The sequence below is a fragment of the Thunnus albacares genome, chromosome 2, assembly GCF_914725855.1.
Source record: "Thunnus albacares chromosome 2, fThuAlb1.1, whole genome shotgun sequence".
Classification (NCBI taxonomy): Eukaryota; Metazoa; Chordata; class Actinopteri; order Scombriformes; family Scombridae; genus Thunnus; species Thunnus albacares.
The window spans coordinates 16,629,847-16,648,005 of record NC_058107.1 but is presented as its reverse complement, the minus strand read 5'-3'; the positions used below and the strand labels follow the sequence as shown (position 1 = coordinate 16,648,005).

General features: G+C 41.3%; 5 protein-coding genes across 15 annotated transcripts in view; 2 read left to right on the top strand and 3 right to left on the bottom strand.

Annotated features, from left to right (window-relative positions):
• Positions 1-2,810, bottom strand: part of adgrv1 (adhesion G protein-coupled receptor V1) — a 113,177-nt gene extending 110,367 nt beyond the window's left edge. For both annotated transcript variants that reach the window (XM_044369112.1, XM_044369120.1), the window contains exon 1: positions 1,888-2,810. The gene's annotated coding sequence lies outside the window, so the exon portion shown is untranslated. The remainder of the gene's footprint in view (positions 1-1,887) is intronic.
• A 324-nt stretch (positions 2,811-3,134) lies between these two features.
• Positions 3,135-7,312, top strand: lysmd3 (LysM, putative peptidoglycan-binding, domain containing 3). The gene is made up of 3 exons (XM_044369083.1): positions 3,135-3,279; positions 4,528-4,803; positions 5,706-7,312. Exons 2-3 carry the CDS (start codon positions 4,537-4,539, stop codon positions 6,408-6,410), a joined length of 972 nt encoding a protein of 323 aa, XP_044225018.1. The 5' UTR covers positions 3,135-3,279; positions 4,528-4,536; the 3' UTR covers positions 6,411-7,312.
• Positions 6,457-11,498, bottom strand: polr3g (polymerase (RNA) III (DNA directed) polypeptide G). Its single transcript, XM_044369107.1, has 8 exons — positions 11,205-11,498; positions 10,903-11,034; positions 9,002-9,131; positions 8,257-8,322; positions 8,114-8,173; positions 7,967-8,031; positions 7,703-7,831; positions 6,457-7,589 (listed from the first exon to the last, which is right to left on the bottom strand). Exons 2-8 carry the CDS (start codon positions 11,011-11,013, stop codon positions 7,500-7,502), a joined length of 651 nt encoding a protein of 216 aa, XP_044225042.1. The 5' UTR covers positions 11,014-11,034; positions 11,205-11,498; the 3' UTR covers positions 6,457-7,499.
• Positions 11,499-11,607: 109 nt separating this feature from the next.
• Positions 11,608-15,062, top strand: mblac2 (metallo-beta-lactamase domain containing 2). Its single transcript, XM_044369095.1, has 3 exons — positions 11,608-12,193; positions 13,590-13,804; positions 14,325-15,062. Exons 1-3 carry the CDS (start codon positions 11,752-11,754, stop codon positions 14,496-14,498), a joined length of 831 nt encoding a protein of 276 aa, XP_044225030.1. The 5' UTR covers positions 11,608-11,751; the 3' UTR covers positions 14,499-15,062.
• A 782-nt stretch (positions 15,063-15,844) lies between these two features.
• The window catches only part of rtkna (rhotekin a), a 58,087-nt gene continuing 55,772 nt past the window's right edge, over positions 15,845-18,159 (bottom strand). For 8 of the 10 annotated variants that reach the window (XM_044369001.1, XM_044368996.1, XM_044368987.1 and 5 more), the window contains one exon: positions 15,845-18,136. In XM_044369001.1, coding sequence (XP_044224936.1) covers positions 17,421-18,136 — 716 coding nt within the window. In that variant the 3' untranslated portion in view covers positions 15,845-17,420. The remainder of the gene's footprint in view (positions 18,137-18,159) is intronic. The other 2 variants (XM_044369069.1, XM_044369052.1) reach the window with 1 other exon arrangement.

The window sequence follows — 18,159 nt, the reverse complement described above, 5'->3', positions numbered from 1 at the left end:
TTTTCAGTGGATATATAAGGTTTACATACTGCATATTTAGATATATGGTAAGGTGTGGAAAACACCTAAGAAAACAACCAAATAACTTAGGTTTCAATGTATATAGTGCAGAACATTGAAGGAGTAATGGTGAACTACTGCAGATCAATAATAGGATTGTTATTACTGTATATAAGTTCCCATTCAACTTTGCAAATATCCTTCATTCAACAGATAAAGACATTCTTTACAACTCTTGCCCCCAACTGTGATCCATGGCGGACAGCCTGTTGCAGGGCGGTAAAGTGTATCTAGAGCTGTGCCCTCATCTACTATTTCCCCCTCTATCCCCACACAGTGGGAATGTAAGCCCTCTCATCCCTGGCAAACATCAATCTCGTCCTGTCTCCTATGTGCAACACTTCAGCACCTCTCATCAATGAAACAGGCTCTCTTTATGGCACTGTCCCCTTTTGTACTGTGTAGCCATTAGGGGGGTGAGACAGAAGGAGAGAGAAGCAGGCAGTAAAACAGTTTCCGCCCAGTGAATCACATTCAGACCCTCACACAGCCGACTGGGGGCTGACCCCTGCCAGGCGATGACATAAACACTGACAAACAAAGGACCTGAGCTCTGAGCAAGTGAGGATCTCAGAGGATCCCAAATCTACACAAACTGGCTGACTGTAACATGTGGGTTTGTGATCATGGAAATATAAATGCAGGTTTCAGGTGTTAAAATAGAGAACATTTCATGGCAAGTTTTGCTGCTTCTTTGCAAACAAAAAGGGGGCAGACCGCAATTCCTCATCTGATTTCATAATTTCACCCCTTTTATACAAAGATACATTGCAGAAGCAGGAAACAGTGAAGGCTGGCGCTGGGGGGAGAGCAGGTGTAAGTGCTGAATGGATACAGAAGCAGCTCCCTCCCTTCCTCCCCAGTGAGAAAAAGGATTTAACTCTGCTGAGGCACCACAGAGGAGGCAACAAAAGAGATTTACAAGGGACGCACCGAGATGACATCATGTCAAATCAATTAGAGATAAGGTGGACATATTCAATTATTCAAGCATTTAAAACCCCACCCCATCAACTGGTGTAAATTATGAAGCCCCGGACATCTGCGCCACAAACAGCAAACACAATGAGGCTACAGGCACCACTCGTTTATTTAACAGTAGCAGCACATGTGCGCAACTCAAAGTGTGCCAAGATTACTTATGGCCCGAGTAAAGCCTATAGATTAGTCAACGGAGCCTTTATGAGCGGGTCCGCGGCTCACCATGTGTGGCAGTTCCCTCTGAATTCTTGTTTTATTTCAGTGGGAGAGAGGAGCCACACAAAGCGCAGTAATCACACTGGAGATCCTGGATGTAACCATGGAAGCGTTTGTCTCCGTCCTCAATGGGCTACCCGGCCATTCATTTACTGATTGCGCTGAATCAATATTTAGGCTTTTCAATTTTATTAGCTGCTCCGAGGGGGATTTTTGGCACCGTGTAAAAAGAAATTAGCAGCGGCCAACCACTTTTAATTGTTTTCTTATAGTGTTATACAATATGTCTGCTTGAGCTGTCTGGCATAATTGATGAGGAGTATCTACTACTCATTTGTTTCCTCTAGTCTCTGCCCTATTAATCTACCACTGGCAACAGCGCCTGGAGTCACCAATCATTAAGCTACTGACTCACTTACTGAAAAATAAATCTAAGACGTTTGCATTGTCTAGGAGACAATCTAACCGTGTGTCACAAAGCGATATCATCTCCCATCCTCAAGTCTTGTCTATGAAATGAATCCAGCAAACTTTTGCCTGGTCGTCACACATCCTTATTTTTAGTCTATAGTCACACAGGCAAACAAGATATTTTTCTAGAAAAACATAAAATAAATAATTCCAGCTTACCTGACACCTTGCTTGGCCTCTCTGTCCAAGATAAATGACTACAATATTTGTATAGCTGAGGATAACATCGATAAGCGCTCCCGGGGTCCGCAGCTCCTTCTCTTCTCAAGCAGCTGCCAATAACTGCATCATTAAGTGTTGTTTATAAGAAACCTACTGAGATCGCTTGCTCCTTCGGCAGCAAATTCGGGTTCCCGGTAAACAACATGGGATAAAGCGCGAATGTCATCTAACGGGACTGAAGCCGGCAGGAGAAATAACAAGAGACGGAGGACCTTCTCCTCTGTCTACACACAGCTCCGGGCTCCTGCAGCCATGTGAGAGCCACCGCTACTGCATATACACTGTTCACTGTCCCGACACAAAGCTTAGTTTGCTGTTCCACAAGGGCTCCAGCTCGTATGTCTCCCTGTCGCTGAGCCTAATGAGACAAGATGTTTTAATCCCATTTGTCTCTCAAGGGTGCTCAGTGTGGTGGCGGACAGCTCCACCCTGTGAGCTGATCAGGCATAGAGCTGCTGTCCATCTCCCCACTGCTGTCACTCCACATAAACTTTGTAAATTTGTACTTGCGTACAAGATAATCTGTAGTGGCCCAAACAGATACAGTTGTATACAAAAAAAGAAAGAAAGAAAAAGAAAAAAAGAGAAAAAGTCTTTTGCATCCCCACCCAAGCAGGGGCACATATTGTTCTATAAATACAAGCAACAAAAGCGAAAATACGTTCTCAGCTATCGCCATAACACACGTGATACCACCTACTATGATGTTTAACGTAACACTCATTATAAAAGGTAGATCAACTTTTTAGCTAACTTTGTAGTGGATCTCAATATCAAGTAGAAATAAGATAAAGTTGGTTTCTATTGGTTCATTGCATTCTGTATGGAATTTGCCAAAAATTACAAATAGGTAGGTTAAAAAGCTAATTAAAAAACAAATTAAAAATGTCACTACCCTAAAAAAAACAACTATTGCGCTAACTAGCCGTTATGTTACATTTACATTAGCTTGTATTTTACTTAACAGAAAACTGAAATAGGTGGATGCTGAAACGTTGGTTAATAACAATATGCATATCTGAACATATAATTCAGAATCTAATCATAACTTTAACCTAAAATCTCGGTAGTTGTTCCTGAAGTGCAATTAATTGTCCTGATATCTAGCGCCATCTCGTGATTTAAAAAAACTGTGCGCTTTGGAAGTGTCTGTGGTAACGTCATTACGTAAATATTCTGTTGACGTGGCGTGAGAGGTTGCATTTTAACAGTAGCTAGCAGGCTTAAGTATCTAAGCGCTAACCAACGCCACAGTGAGACCGAAGACAAACCCGTGGAAGTATGGATATTATTCAGGACAACTGATCGATCACTGCTCATCTTTTTCAGGTAACGGCAGGTGTTGACGACTTCCTCCAAATCATATCATTCATCAACCGTGTCCTGACCGATTGAAATGTACAAACGTTACTCGCCACATAACATAGGTGGACGCTAGTTAGCACTAGCCTATGTGGTTCTTAGTCTGCTAACCTAGCCTAACTGTGGATGTGCTGCTGCTACATTACACTTCTGTCAACACAAACGCAACCTGACATTTCATTTTAGACACTGATCTGGTGGCTTACACAGACGTATTTCTAAAGTTACAGGACAACGGCATCGACTGAGGTACACGTTAGCTTTAGCTGTGTTATTTTGTAATTGCTTTGCGTTAGTTAGGTGAGGTGAAATAGTCAAGTAGCTAACTTAACTTATATGGGATTTTTGCCACAGTTACTCTTTGCAAGCTCAGATAGTTCATCGTATCCCTGCCTACTTGCTAAAAAAGGAGGTAGTTGGGGTGCTTGTGGTGAAAGTCGCCAGCTAGCTGCTAGTTCTCTTTATCACCTTATGTCAGGCAGGAATCTGGCGCACAAGAATAATCTATAGATCGCTGAGCTCATACCGGTAAATAATGACAAGGGGAATAGGTAGGTTAACGTATCTGACAGGGTGTCACATTAGTTGGTGGTGTATTGAGAAAGCGTTACATAAACACAGCACCCTCTTATCTCGGTGATTGAATGTAACGTTGCTGCCTTTGTCGTCACTTATCTTAGTGAGTCTTATCTGGTTGTACTCCAACTTGCATGGCCAGGTCTGCCAGAGATGGACTTTAGATTTGTTTTTCAATATGCTGAACATGCTCGTTCGAGTTACCAGAAACGTGTAATAAGAAAGTAATAAATGAACTTCACCGCTACAAACACCAGTTAATTGTAGGTGTCAGAGAAAGATATGCATGTGTGTGCTTGTATGCTGTCATTAAGTTCACACAGATCAGCTTCCATTCATACTCTAATTTCATTTGATATGTAAAAACTTTAAGATTATATTTAAGTGCTATCTGACACAGTGGTCACATTTGGGATTACAATGACAGCTGAAATTATACTAGGATATAGTTATGAACACATCCAACACTGGTGGACACTAGGCTGGTGAAAGCAATTACTTAATGGTCATCTACATGTACATCCACATTTTTTCCAAGCAGTGAAGCAGCAGTCACTTAAAGTGTACCTTGTTGATATTGCCAAAGAATAGACTGTACAAGTTTTGTACTCAAGCCTATTTCTGCTCTCTCCAATACAGTGAAAAAAAATGTCCAGTAGAAGCCAGCACTATGGTTTCCAGTCAGCCACCATGGTGCAGCCTGCTAATGGCGGCCATGCCTACCTGTTTGGAAACAACGGTTCGGAGAATGACCTGTCAGAGGAGGATGGTGAGAGCTACGAGTTGCGGCCACGTGGCAGAGAGAGGCTGCGGAGGAGCACCTCCAGAGAGAGGCTAGACGATATTGTCTACCTGACCAGAGATATCCAGGAGGGTGACACCCTGAACAGTATTTCCCTGCAGTACCATTGTTCGGTACGTGTCAGACAATCAGTCAATGTGTCTCTCTTTCTTCATCTCTCTGGGGAGTACCCACTCAAACTCTTTCCATTTCCATTTTGAAGTAGACTATCTTTTTTCTTTCCTTACATTACAACTCATACATAAACATGCTTGGCCCTCAAAACAGTTAGGGCTGTAAGTAACAATTATTTTTATCAAATCTGATCTGTCTCAAAATGAATCCACCTCCTCCCTACATCAGTAACAAGTATTGTCCAATAACCAGAATCTTCATGTCTTCACCCATGCTTTGATCCCTGGTCTTTATAAGCTTAAACTATTCTCTAGTGAGAACAAAGGAGAAGGTGGTTATTTTCAGGTCACAAAATGTTGCATATTTAAATAAAGGGTGTAGTAAATAAAGTTAATTCATTTGCACAAATATCTAATAGTGTTCCCAAATCAAACGTAAAATAAATCCATACTCATCAGGCTGTTTTTGGCCACCAAATAATACTTCTGTACTAATTAAAATAAATCTGTTTATGACTGGTATAGTGGCATGACACAAAACACTTACTTTTAGAACATATTCAAGTTATTTGATTTGAGTCAGAGAGGTCATATAGAGGTCAGCTCCTTAATAACATGGCAACGTTTCTTATAAAAATTTGTTGAACTGTCATCCCAAACCATTTTTATAATCCCACCATAATCATGCTGACAACACTCTTAATTTATGTTGACTTGGGTTTTGTTGTTTCTTGTATTTTCATTTGAATCATTTCCAACATAGTGTTTTTTTTAGAGGGTTGACTGCAGTTAGTTTTTGCTCCAAGAACCATTCTAGTTTAGTGGTTGACTGATATTCAAAAACATAGAAATTTGTGTTTTTAAGCAGTAAAATAAATTCACATTTCTTCTGTGTTTCCTAGGTGGCTGATATTAAACGTGCTAACAACCTCTTGACAGAGCAGGATTTCTTTGCTCTGCGGTCTGTCAAGATTCCTGTGAAGCGCTTCAGTGTCCTCACTGAAACTCATAGCACTGGACCTCTCAAATCTGCCTCCCCTTCAGAATCCAGGCGCTTGCCCCAGATCTCCCCCGTTACCGCCCTTCCCTCAGAGTGCTCCACAGACTCATCCTCTTCCACGGACAGTGTGGAAGGGTTCCTCCAGGAGAAGGACAAGGACATCGAGCGGCTGGTGAAATCCACAGGCCCATCTCGGAGCAGCCTGAATGAGGTTGTGTCCTCCTTAACGCTCCAGCAACAGCAGCCACTGCTGGGAGAGGTTGAGTATAAACCAGTACAGAGAAAGGACCCTTATTATGGCGCTGACTGGGGCATGAGATGGTGGACGGCTGTGGCTATCATGCTGGTTGTTGGCATTGTTACGCCTGTGTTTTATCTGCTGTACTATGAGGTTCTCATGAAAGCTGATGTAAGCCATCATGGCGCCCCTACGCAAGCTAATGGCAACATGCCTCCTGGACATCAGAATAGCAATCTTGTCAGAGAAGACAGTCATGTAGGGGCTGGACCTGGACAACAAGCTGGAAATGGAGCTAATGGAGAGCAGCAGGATTCCGGTGCGAATAAAGCAGGAGATGTTCAACAAGGAGCGAATGAGAAAACATAGCAAGGGATTATAAACTTTACATACAACTTTGTTGCTAACTCAGAGACATAATAAAACTGGGAGGATGTTCCCATTTTTTAGTAGTTTTTATTGACTTGGTACATCAATGCAATCTGTCTGACAGGGAAAGTCACTTTGTAGTGGGAACAGTAATTTTTATAGGGTTGAGATACTATGAGCAAGGGTGTGACCACATTAATTTCCTGTGACTGACAAATTTAGGTTTGTTTGGTTTTAAAACAAGGAGTTTTCCTCATCTTGTTTTTGCAATAGTTTTGTTATCATTCATGCTGCTGCATTCCCAGAAAATGAGTAAATTTTGTCCAAGGAGTTCAAAAACAAACCAAGGTGTTCAGCAACACTCAGTGTCAGGTCATTGGCCACACCCTAAGAGAAACATTAATTGTGGGGATTTAGTTTTAAAGCAGCTTTTACTGAGATTGGTCCAATTTTTTGCCATGTTTGTAATAGTGTATTTTTCAACGCCATCTGTTGGAAATGTATGATTGCTGCCATTGTGTTGAATATAAAATTAATTTATTTCTATCATACTTTAGTCTTTACTTACACTATCAGTATTGGGGGTTAAAAGTTGAATTATAATTCTGAATTTCCTTGAAAGTTGCGTGAATTTTCCTTTTAACTCGCCTGGAGAGAACTGCATTTCATTTCTAACCCAAGAGCATGGTGAGAAAATCGGGAAATTCACAGTATTCCCACAGTGACTCATACTTGTAAATTATGTGAAATTTTAGACTTTGTTATATAGCCCTTTTATTTTATCACTGTGTTCACTTGATATTTTATGAAAAAGCATTACGTGTTGTTGACAGTATGTGCCTTTCAACCTGTGGAAAAGTGCTACAGGCTGAAGAATAAATAAATCTATTTTGAATAAATTATTGCCAGTGTGCACATAGTTTGGCATTTCTTATTTACACAAGTCTTTAAGGAAATCTTGGTTTTCAAGATCACAAAACAAGGAAAACAAAACTATCACTCTGCTTAGCAAACTTATCTACAATATTTAACCAACAGTAACGATCACATGATTGTTCAGTTGAACAGTACATGATTGAGGTGAGAGTCTCAGTATGTCGCTTCGCCGTCCATATTGTCATCACTGTCTGCAGCGAAGTCTTCACCGTTGTCAAAATAGCTTTCAATGTAGTCGTTGCCCTATAAAGAAAAGAAACATGGATAAAAGGAGAATATTAATGTTGGTTCTTACACATTGACCACAGCAAGTTTGTGATAAAACATTTCAAAATGAGGTTCATTTGTTATCTAACCTCTTCAATGTCCTCTTCGTCATACTCTTCCGCTTCAATTTCCTCCTCCTCCTCTTCCTCGTTCCCTGTTTTCTTTTTGCTCTCATCGTCAGATTTCTCAGGATTCCCATCATCTTTCTTTTCCAGTTCCTAAAATATTGACATTAACATTAAGTTGTTTATATGAAACATTAGCTGGCTCAGAAGGACATGCTTAGTTCTTGGTGTACTTGGCACGTTCATCAATGACTTGATAAATCACATGAACCACATTAAGCCACTTACATCTAATTTACTCAGCACATCCTTTGTGTCTTTGTTTGTTGTCTTCACAGTTTTCTTCTTTGTGCCTGTTGGATTTAATCATTTAATCTTCATTTTTACATAATTAAACTTCATTATTTCCAAGTGGATTTAATATATTTTAAATACCTGCTTTAACACGAGGTTTTTTCTTCTGTGGCATCAATTCTTTTGGGAAGAGGCTCCAGTCTAAAATATTAAGAATATACATTATTTTCCTTTTTTCCCCCCTCAATTTGCTCTAATCCCATGACAGTATGTTATACCAGTACCTGGAGTCCATTCGTCATCCTCCATCTGCCATTGCTTCAGATATCTCTCCGTGTATCGCTCTACCTCTGTTTCATGTAAATAAGAGAAAGTCCTGTTTCAGTACATTCCTCTCTCTCAAAACAAGTCCCCATTCACGCTCACATCACATCGAGCAATTCATCAGAACCATACATATACAGTATGAACATAAACCACTGGATGCTGCTCCTAATTCTTTGCTACAATGTGTCCTCACAAATGCAACTAACAGGTTTTGACTATAGCGAGAGCAATCAATATATAAAATATAGATAATAGATACCAGTAACACATACCATCCTGTTCATCCCAAAACAAGCTTAGTGATTGTAAAGGATACGGTCTATTAAGGCTCAGGTTATTGTAATGAGAGTTATGTTATATGTTATGTTATAATTTCAAAGCACCTAAACTACATCTGAAAACATTTATGACAAGATAAGATCTTCCACTAGTTACGGACATATTCAGCTCATTGCTGACTAAGGCAACTGTAAAGGCCTGTTAGGCCAGACTATAGTAATCATATTAAAACTGCCAGATGAAGCAGCAGCTGTAACTCAATATTCTGCCATAAATCTGCCTTTCACTCCTTTTCCCAGATTGGACCCTAATTAAATGTCTCAGCTCCTAAGTGCTGTATTATCTTCCCTTACAGAAGCCAATTGTCTTGCCATAGCATTTCTATTAGACGTCAGGTTTCTAATGCACTACTCTCCGCCTCACCTGCCTTTTTGGACAGAGGCTTGATGTTGTGTGGTAGACGTTGCATCGTTCCCCTCATCTCCTGTTTCAAAGCCAGCATGTAGTCCTCATCCTCCCCAGCTTTCAGCGGAACTGGCTTAAAGTCTGTGTTCTGGAGGAAGATTGATTATGGAAGGGAAACGATATCAATTATGTACGACAGTTATGTTTCTTTTTCAAAAGGCAGATTTGAAAAGCTTTGAATGAGGCAGTCTAAAGGCTCCAGTTTTTTTTACATTTTAATTGATGAGTGAAATTAAATAATTTGAAGTAAAATGCTGTGATAAAATAGTACCACACAATACCAAATTAACCCTTAACTTGAACTGAATGAGATTGTATGAGGACAATTAAAATGCAGCCCAGACTTGATTCCAGCCTGCCATGTAATGGTGCACATAGTTATAATAATACACAGCCTTTTGGTATAAATTAGAAATAACAGCTCATGGTACTGGACAATACTGGGTTTTATAACAATGAAAGCTGTATATTTTAATTACACTGTACATGTAAAGCCCAACTAGGGACAAGAGTTGAAAATTAGCAAACGCTATAAATTCTGCAGCACATCAGTTTCATGCACTGTATTGGAACTATATAAAATTGCAACGTCCTTATCAAATAAAATAAAAATTCAAATTCAATCAGTGAATGTAAAAGTAATAAAAATTGGTGCATCCATTATCAGGGGGACATACAACGTGCAAACTCTCAGCCAAGCACAAGTGAAGGATACTTAAAGGCTTAACACAAAATATATTTAAAGATCCCCTCCAGACATATTTTAACACATAAAGTAATAATGCTTGGAATAATACTTTGTGTGTCAGGTTTTTGTTTTGTTTTGTTTTTTTTACACAAAAAAGTTCAGTTAACTAGTTAAAACATTCTTAAAATGACATTGCTATACATCCCTCATAGAAAAATCCAGAATCTATGAATATGCAAATGTTTTTATTTTCAAAAGTTTAAATGCCCAACATTTGATGTCTCCTACTTCACTGAAAAGTCCGTTCTAAGTGTGTGTCCACTGGGGGCTTCAAGTTTCCACATCACATCACATCAAACTTGTAAATAACTTGTAACTTACTGGACCACTACTGGCTCTAAACTAGTTGTGATGTCACTAATCATGCTTGTCGGTACATGTGTTAAACTGGGATTTTGGGACAGCACAGAGAAACTTTCCCTCTTCAGCAGATGAATGAGAAAACAACCTTAAAGTGTCAAACTCTGCACATATATCATTCTGCACGGTGAAGCTCAAACATCCAGGTAAAGGAAAAAAACTTTTTGACTGGAGGGGGACTTAAGCTGTCATGTGTAGTCTGCTGTGTGCATTAAACATTATGAGCATTCAATGGTAACAGGACACATACACAATACACAGAGTATAGGAGAAAGTGGAATAAATAGGGGGCTGAGTGTCATTTTAGCCCCAGGGTCTCCTCTATTTACTGCATCACACAACAAATAATAGAAACATCCTACAGCAAATGATACTGTGTATTATAAGAGGATGCTCTAGGAAGAGGCACTCAACGAGACCCTGCTTTTAAAAAAAGTGCAGGCTTTTCACATGACCATAAGTACCATTATGGTCATAATAAGTACTTTTACCTTTTTATTAATTCATTTATGCCAAAATAAAAATAGGTCTACAACATCACATTTCATATCTTGGTTTACAAATACATGTCTACTTTTGAAATTCCATGCAAATTTCATCTGCCTTTCTGCTTTATCAGGTCTGAATTCTTTCTCTCTGACACTTTCATGGCTTAAGGGCGAGTTTAATATACTGCAATGTGATGTGTGTGTGTGTATGTGTGTGTGTGTGAGACAGAGAGAGAGACAGTGTATGTGTGGTCGGTACTTACTGGAAACAGCGGACTGGGCCCCACCCTGGCTTCTGGCATGCTGCCCCTGCCGATGCCCAGAGCCTCAATGTTGAAGGTAAAGGCAGCTACTCCACGGCCCTTACCCGCCATGGCTGCAAGCCTCCACTGCACCTGCAGCACAGAGTCCACACGACTTCAGTCAGTGTCAAACACGTGTAGACACAAGTTAATGTACCATAGCTTTGATCGTTTGACTTTGCCTACTATGCAGCGTTGGTTGACCCTGACATATTACATCAGATTCACATCACCACATACAAGAAGCTGACAATAATACTCACTAGGGGACTTTAGATTAATTGCTCCTAAAGTGGAGACGTAAAATCCTAAAAGTCTGTGTACTTCAGGGCTGCTCAGCAGCATTTAGCCTTTACTGAGCCTCCATATTGTCACTTTTCGAGTTTACTTGTCATTAACATTCAACTACTCAGTTCTGTCTACTGTTCGGCTCGTAAACAAACTCCTGAAATCATTAAATTCACGACTAAACCTCATGGAGATTAGGAAAGCTGTGCTAACACCGGCGTGGAGACCTGTGAACACACTACACCACCCAGCATGCGTAAATGTGGCTTTAACTCTCCCCGCCCCGTGTGACGTCGGAGAAGGCATGACGTATAAACAACCAATAGTAGCACGCTTTCAGGCTTTCGTCATCCACCGGTTCGACCAATGACAACGCTCTCCTCCTACAAGGGTGTGTCGTCGGCCACCATCGCGTTAACCTCAATGAAAACATATCACCTGCAGCTAACAGCTTCGCCGCAAAACCGCCTGACAGCAGCGCGACACCCGCATCAGCTGACGTCGATAAGTACATGAACTGGGATGTCTGCAGCCGACTGGTACGCTCACAAATCGCTCGGAGACGGACTCTTCTGGATCCAGGAGCGATTTTACCAGTCGGAGAACCGGGCCAACATCTGGCTGCTACGCGGCACACACCAGGACGTGGTGATAGACACGGGTCTGGGCTTGAGGAGCTTACCTGACTACATCGACGCTAAAAGGCTGCTCGGCGAGGATCCGCAGAGGAAGAACCCGCTGCTGGCCATCGCCACCCACGCCCACTTCGACCACTCGGGCGGGCTGCATCAGTTCCAACAGGTGGGCGTCCACAGCGCCGAGGTCGATGCCCTGGCCAACGGAGACAACTTCGAGACGGTCACCTGGCTCAGCGACAGGGAGATAGCCGAGGCTCCCAGTCCAGGATGGAGGGCAAGGCACTACAAAGTCAAGGCTGTACAGCCCACACACATACTGCAGGAGGGTAGGTGTAGAGGCAGCCTTTGCAGATATGATCTATACAAGGGGGAGTGGGTCTGTGATCAAAGACCGGGTCGTAAGGTCTAAATCATGGTCTAAATGCATATAACTATGGATATGCATCACGGTCGATACCAGTGCTATTAGACGATATTTAATGGATGCGCCTGGACTCAGTAGCTGCAGTTTGCACATTATGCTCCGTACAGAATCCTTTCTGTGCCCTCAAGAGGATTTTACCGCACAATAAATTTGGCAGAAGACCAAAAATGACTTGCTAAATGAATACACACCCACGCTCACACACACGCACGCACACACACACACACACACACACACACACACACAAACATATGACACAATATGTAGTATCATCAATTTCATGATGGGTTTGCACAAAGCTTATATGTTAATGTTATATGGATATAACATTAACATTAACTCATATTTGACATGTGTGAGATATGAGTTAATGCTTACACATGTGTAAAGGCCTTACTACATAAGGAGAGCTATGCTAACGCTGTAGGAACAGGTCATTTGTTGGGGGGGTGGGCCACCCTAAACACACTGTATTGATAGTTTGTGTAACAATATGTGAAAAGTAAGAAATCATTTGTCTTGTTGGAAGCTTTACTCTTTTGTTATCTGTACATGCAGAGCTGCTCTATAAACCAGTGTGCTGATGGCTTTGATGCATTCTGTGGCTTTCAAGAAAACAAAAGAACAAAAGAGACGAGAACACAGAGACTGACTATGTACTTATGGAAAGCATCACATGGAGTATTAATAACCTCATAGCATTGATTTATCCATCACTTATGCTGTCAGCAGATACACACACAATTATCAATCACTAACAGATTAAACTCACATTCGGCACTATTACATTTCTTGTTCGTTTCATGATAACTAGGACACTAAGCTTATGTTACAAATGATGTTGCATTTTTCTCAGAGTCAGTATGGGATGAGCAGCTTTGGCTTCTGGAGAATGGACCAAAACTCCAGAAGATTTTGTATTCTTGCAGAGTGTAATTTCTGCACAGTCGCTCAATACACAGACTTGTTCTGCTGTGTCAGGGCTACTGCTGCAGTGCAGTTGGAATATCTCATTGCTTGGTGTGTCACTTTCACCCCCTTGTCACTGTCCGACTCATACCTGGTCTTGACCAAAGTATTGATTATAAATAGAATGTCCAAGTCTTTGAAACTCACGTGGATTTGATGTGACGTGTGGGAAACACAAATATAACCCTGGCTTGATTCCAGCTTGCCAAATTATAAGGAAAATAAGGATCTAGGATGTGTATCTATGTCTTGTAATGGGGGTGCAAGACATAACTTTTTTGTATGTGTGAATTTAATTGTGGTACTATCTCTGTCTCCCTCCTGTCTAGGTGACGTCATTAACCTGGGTGACAGACAGCTCACAGTGCTTCACATGCCCGGTCACTCTCGGGGCAGCATCTGCCTCCACGACCGTGACAATAAGATGCTTTTCAGTGGAGATGTTGTGTACGACGGCGCCATGATCGACTGGCTGCCATACAGCCACGTCAGTGACTACATCAGCAGCTGTGAGCGTCTGGTGGGGCTGGTGGACAGCGAACAGGTAACACTAAAACACACCAAAGTGAGGCCTTAAACTCATCAACAGATCCACATTCTTTGGTCAGATTGACTGAGCTTTGATGGCACAAGATATCTGATGCTATAATGCTAAAATATTTGATTGTAAATACAACTTCAAGTGTCAACTGTACAGTTTAGGTTAAGTAACTTTTATAAATCACCCCAGTGATAGGGGGATTCTACTGTTTACTAAAAGTAGACAGTGTTTTTCTGAAAAATAAGAATGAAAAGAATGAATAGAGAAAAAAGAAAAGAATGGATAAGGGTCATCATTTACCGTGTAAAGTGAAAGATGAAAATTTGTTTTTCAGTTGTTGCTAGCCTCTCTACCCTCTAAATCAGAGCTATATACCATCTACAGGTCAATGCAGATTTGAATTCATCTACAGAAATGCTACTTGAGTGTCTCAAAATTGATAATTTTATGCAATGTGAAAAGTGCATGTTGCATGTACTATAGGTGCATCATTTGAAAAGTCGATTAACTGTCAAATCAACAGGTTGATCAAGTCCTCCCAGGACACTACAACACCTTTGGTGCCAAACGGCTCCATCGGATTGCATCCACATATATCAGCAGAGCTGGAACCTGCCCTGCAAAGTTCTCTACATTCGCCTGGAGTACTCTGGCTGGGGTTGCGTTGCGGGCATCTAATCCACGGAGTGCCTGCTAATGAGAGGGGATCAAGGAGCTGGAGGAAGCACAAGTGCACAAAAACAAATTGTATGATTATGGAGGACATGATGAAGGGTGAGGAGGCCCTAATTTATCTGTATCTCGATGTAACTTTATTCATTTACTTATGTAATCCAACAGAAATCATATAATTGCCAAACTTTCTGTAAAATGCCCCTATTGGGTTACATGAGTCAATAATCAGTATCATATGAAGCGTAAAATATAAAATATTTATTAGTGGATTCTGTTATATACTGATGAATATGTATTTCTTGGGTTTAATATGATTAGATGTATGTTTTTTATACTTTAAGCAGTTGTGAAGTTCCAATAGCACAACAAATGGTACAACTCTGCACTGCAAACAGAAAACAGGGAGCTTTGGGTTCTCCGACATTTGAAACAGAGTCAATATGGCCATAGTATTTCTCTATGCATATTACACAGCTCAGTGAAGACTCAGCATCCACTACCTCCTATGTTTGTAACAGTGCTTTGTACAATTGACTAATCTATGGCTTTGCTATCGAAACATTGACAATAAAGCCTCTGATCTACCTGCCTTTGGTGGTGCTTGTATAACAGAGACTGCTGCATCTTCCACTGTATGTAGAATTGTATCTGTTGTCGTTCACATATGATGACATCTCCTATATGGGATTTGTTGCAGGAAGGAAAAAGAGAAGCAGAACAGAATTGCATAGAATACAGTATGATCCATCAAGTGTCGAGCCCTTTAAGTTATTCAACTGATCTGACAGAAAGCTCTCCCTCTGCAGGCAAAAGTGTACATGGTGGAGGAGAAAGAGAGTTTCCCTGAGCCAACTTTTCTAGTCTACTATACAGAATTATAATACAAAAGCAGTACAACTTTGCATTAAGGTGTTATATAAGTGGAATGTCTTCATATATCCATGAAAATGTAAGATACGCAGTTGGAATTAATGACTTTGGAGCTTTTTAAATGATTTCAACCTGATAGATCTTGCCATTGACAGACCTACCTTTTAATGAAACCATCTGGTGTGAACTATTTATAGCAGATTTCTGAAGATTGTATTTCATGTAAACAAGACTAATGTAGACGTGCGTAGAAACAGAGGCAGTTTTAAATGATAAAACATTTATTATAATTAATGTTATATTATTTAAACATGAGATTTCCATATTTCTCATATTATGTTCGCCTTTTGGGACGGCGTACATGCAGAACACAAAGCCTGCTAACACGGGAAACTCTTGCAAGGTTATAACATTCAATGTTATCTATAGTTAAAGATCTGCACATCATCTGTTAACAATATAATAATCATAGCTGCATTTATAACAAAATCAATAATGTAACAAAAGACAAAGAGAGGAGGTTTATTTGTTAACTTATAAAAATTAAATTACAGTAACAAATGCCGTTTTCAAGCATTTGACAGTTTTAATTCTTAGTAGAAATGGTTGCCCGAGTTCTGAGCCCCAACAGAGAAACTGTTACCATAGTAAAGTCCACAGTAAACAACAGACAGAGAAGAGGAGGCTTTACTGCACTGACAAGGAACACCGACTTTCCTGTAAGATTTGTTTTCACATGCTGTCTAAATGGCAATAACTTCCCAAATTATAACCAGGTGGCAGTGTAAACAAACCATTTTTCTCTTACCATCATGACCTAATGATTGATTAAAGTAGAACTCAATTTCATAGAAAGTTGCCTAAAATACAGCCACCATAAAATGAAATGTTTCTGTGTTGCATAACACACATTAGATTGATGGATGTTTCACATTTTATTGGACTTTCCAAAAGCAGTGAGGCGGTGTAGCAGAATCATACTGTAAGTATGGCTTGGGCTTTCAGTAATACACAAGCTTTGGTTTGATTCAGTTTGTTCTAGGGTTCTGAGCATGTCAGCATTTGCCACCCAATTGTGGTGATATCCTGTCGATAGTGTGCAGATAAACGTGTAAATATAAAGACCAGAGCACAGATTTTTACCCTGAAGAGATCACAGTAATAACCAGTACAGTAAGTATGAGCACTTGCATTAAGTTAAGCTTTCACCAGATTCATTGTTGAAATAATCTCAAGTAGTTCAACATCTTAACTGTAAGTCAAATCATGCAAAAAAACAAAACAAAAAAAAAACAAACAATAAACAAAATGGTGCATAGTAATTTTAGGAGAACCACAAAAATCATATTTCGTGTGGATATTAGATGATAAGTACACTGAAATAGATATCACAGTACAGGCAAAATACAACAACCCTTCCCTCCGCACTCAACAGTTTTTAACATTTGAAAATACTTTTGACTGATTACATCACATCTTGCATGTCCGTCTGGCCACATGCTCTCTGGCTTTCATAGCATAAACACTGCAAACCTTTGCTTATAAAATACATCCAGTCAAAAACCTGCTAGTGCATTAATAGAGATGACCTTGAAACAATGTTTGCAAAGCCAGGATGGCTGACGCAGAGGACAAATAAAAACGTTTCCAGTTGCAGAATTCGATTCCAAAGACAGAGAATAGGCCTAGTGTGGTTTGTTTATTGGAGCAAGTCCATAGTTCTTAGCATCACTGTCTCCCAAGCAGCATGACCCATCAGTTCCCAAAGCAAGCTGAGTACCTCCTATTTAGTTTTGGACTGTCTTCTACATCGGGGCAACCCTGCAAAGAATAGAGTAGCCTGCAGTGATTGTCACCTGTCTTTTATGTTAGAAGACATTCCAGTTTGCCCCAAGGGGGTCTTCCATGATCCATCCTCCAACAGGCTAGAGGCATCTTATCCTCCTCAGGGCCGTGCATGTGGCCTAGCAGATTGCCTGAGGTTGGTTCACATTATGTTAAGCCAGTTAAACCATGGTTTAATGAGCACTGTTGCCACTGTTGGGCGGTGTAATTTGTCTTTCAGAAAACAAGTTCACACCTGGCTTTGGAGCCAGTTGCGAGGATCAAGTCTGGCCCTGAGGTTCCTGAGGCTACGTCGAGCCGGGGAGGGCCTTGAGAAGGGAGCCCCCTCAGAGGACTCGGGGCTGTGGCTGCCCTCACTGGTGCTGGAGCTGTTGCTGGAGGTGGAGCTAGAGCAAGAGAGCGTGGTCTGCGTGCTGCGCTGTGACAGAGGTGAACGAGAGGAGATGGGAAGTGGGGTGAGCAGCGAGGAGGGAGGAGGCTGGCAGGGGCACTGGTAGGTCCCTCCTCCTCCGTAACCCCTCCCTCGAAGGGTGCTGAGTTTAGCATCCAGCGACAGAGTGCGTGGCCGTAGGCGGGAGGGGGAAGATGATAAGAGAGAGAAGTTTGAAGAGGGCTCGGGCCAGCCGTGGTGGTGAGAGCAGGGACTGGTGCTGCAGTGGCTGTCGCTGTCTGAGGTCAGACTTGCATCTGAGGACAGCAGACCCGGCTGTGGGCAGCGGTGAGTGCTCACAGGGCTCCGGGGCAGTCGATGAGGGGTGCAGGGACTGTGGCCAGACAGGCGAGAAGTACAGGGATGAGGGCGACCAGCGCTTTTGGGGTTATTCTCCTCAAACACAGACATCCAGGTGGGAGAGGTGCCCAGCTGGCTGCGGAGCTCCAGCTCCTGCATCCTCCGAGCCAGGATGTCTGATACAGTGCTGCTGAGATCATCTGATGACTCAATAACTGCAGGAGAGAGGCATTAAAAG

What these genes read in the sequence shown, in the direction of transcription:
- polr3g (XM_044369107.1), bottom strand. Translation starts at nt 11,013, where the DNA reads ATGGCGGGTAAGGGCCGTGGAGTAGCTGCCTTTACCTTCAACATTGAG. An exon ending in GCCTCTGTCCAAAAAGGCAG is followed by an intron (nt 8,323 to 9,001) that starts GTGAGGCGGAGA and finishes TACATGAAACAG; the next exon opens with AGGTAGAGCGATACACGGAG. An exon ending in ACGAAGAGGACATTGAAGAG is followed by an intron (nt 7,590 to 7,702) that starts GTTAGATAACAA and finishes TTTTCTTTATAG; the next exon opens with GGCAACGACTACATTGAAAG.
- mblac2 (XM_044369095.1), top strand. Translation starts at nt 11,752, where the DNA reads ATGTCTGCAGCCGACTGGTACGCTCACAAATCGCTCGGAGACGGACTC. An exon ending in CACACACATACTGCAGGAGG is followed by an intron (nt 12,194 to 13,589) that starts GTAGGTGTAGAG and finishes CCTCCTGTCTAG; the next exon opens with GTGACGTCATTAACCTGGGT. An exon ending in GGCTGGTGGACAGCGAACAG is followed by an intron (nt 13,805 to 14,324) that starts GTAACACTAAAA and finishes TCAAATCAACAG; the next exon opens with GTTGATCAAGTCCTCCCAGG.
- lysmd3 (XM_044369083.1), top strand. Translation starts at nt 4,537, where the DNA reads ATGTCCAGTAGAAGCCAGCACTATGGTTTCCAGTCAGCCACCATGGTG. An exon ending in CCCTGCAGTACCATTGTTCG is followed by an intron (nt 4,804 to 5,705) that starts GTACGTGTCAGA and finishes TGTGTTTCCTAG; the next exon opens with GTGGCTGATATTAAACGTGC.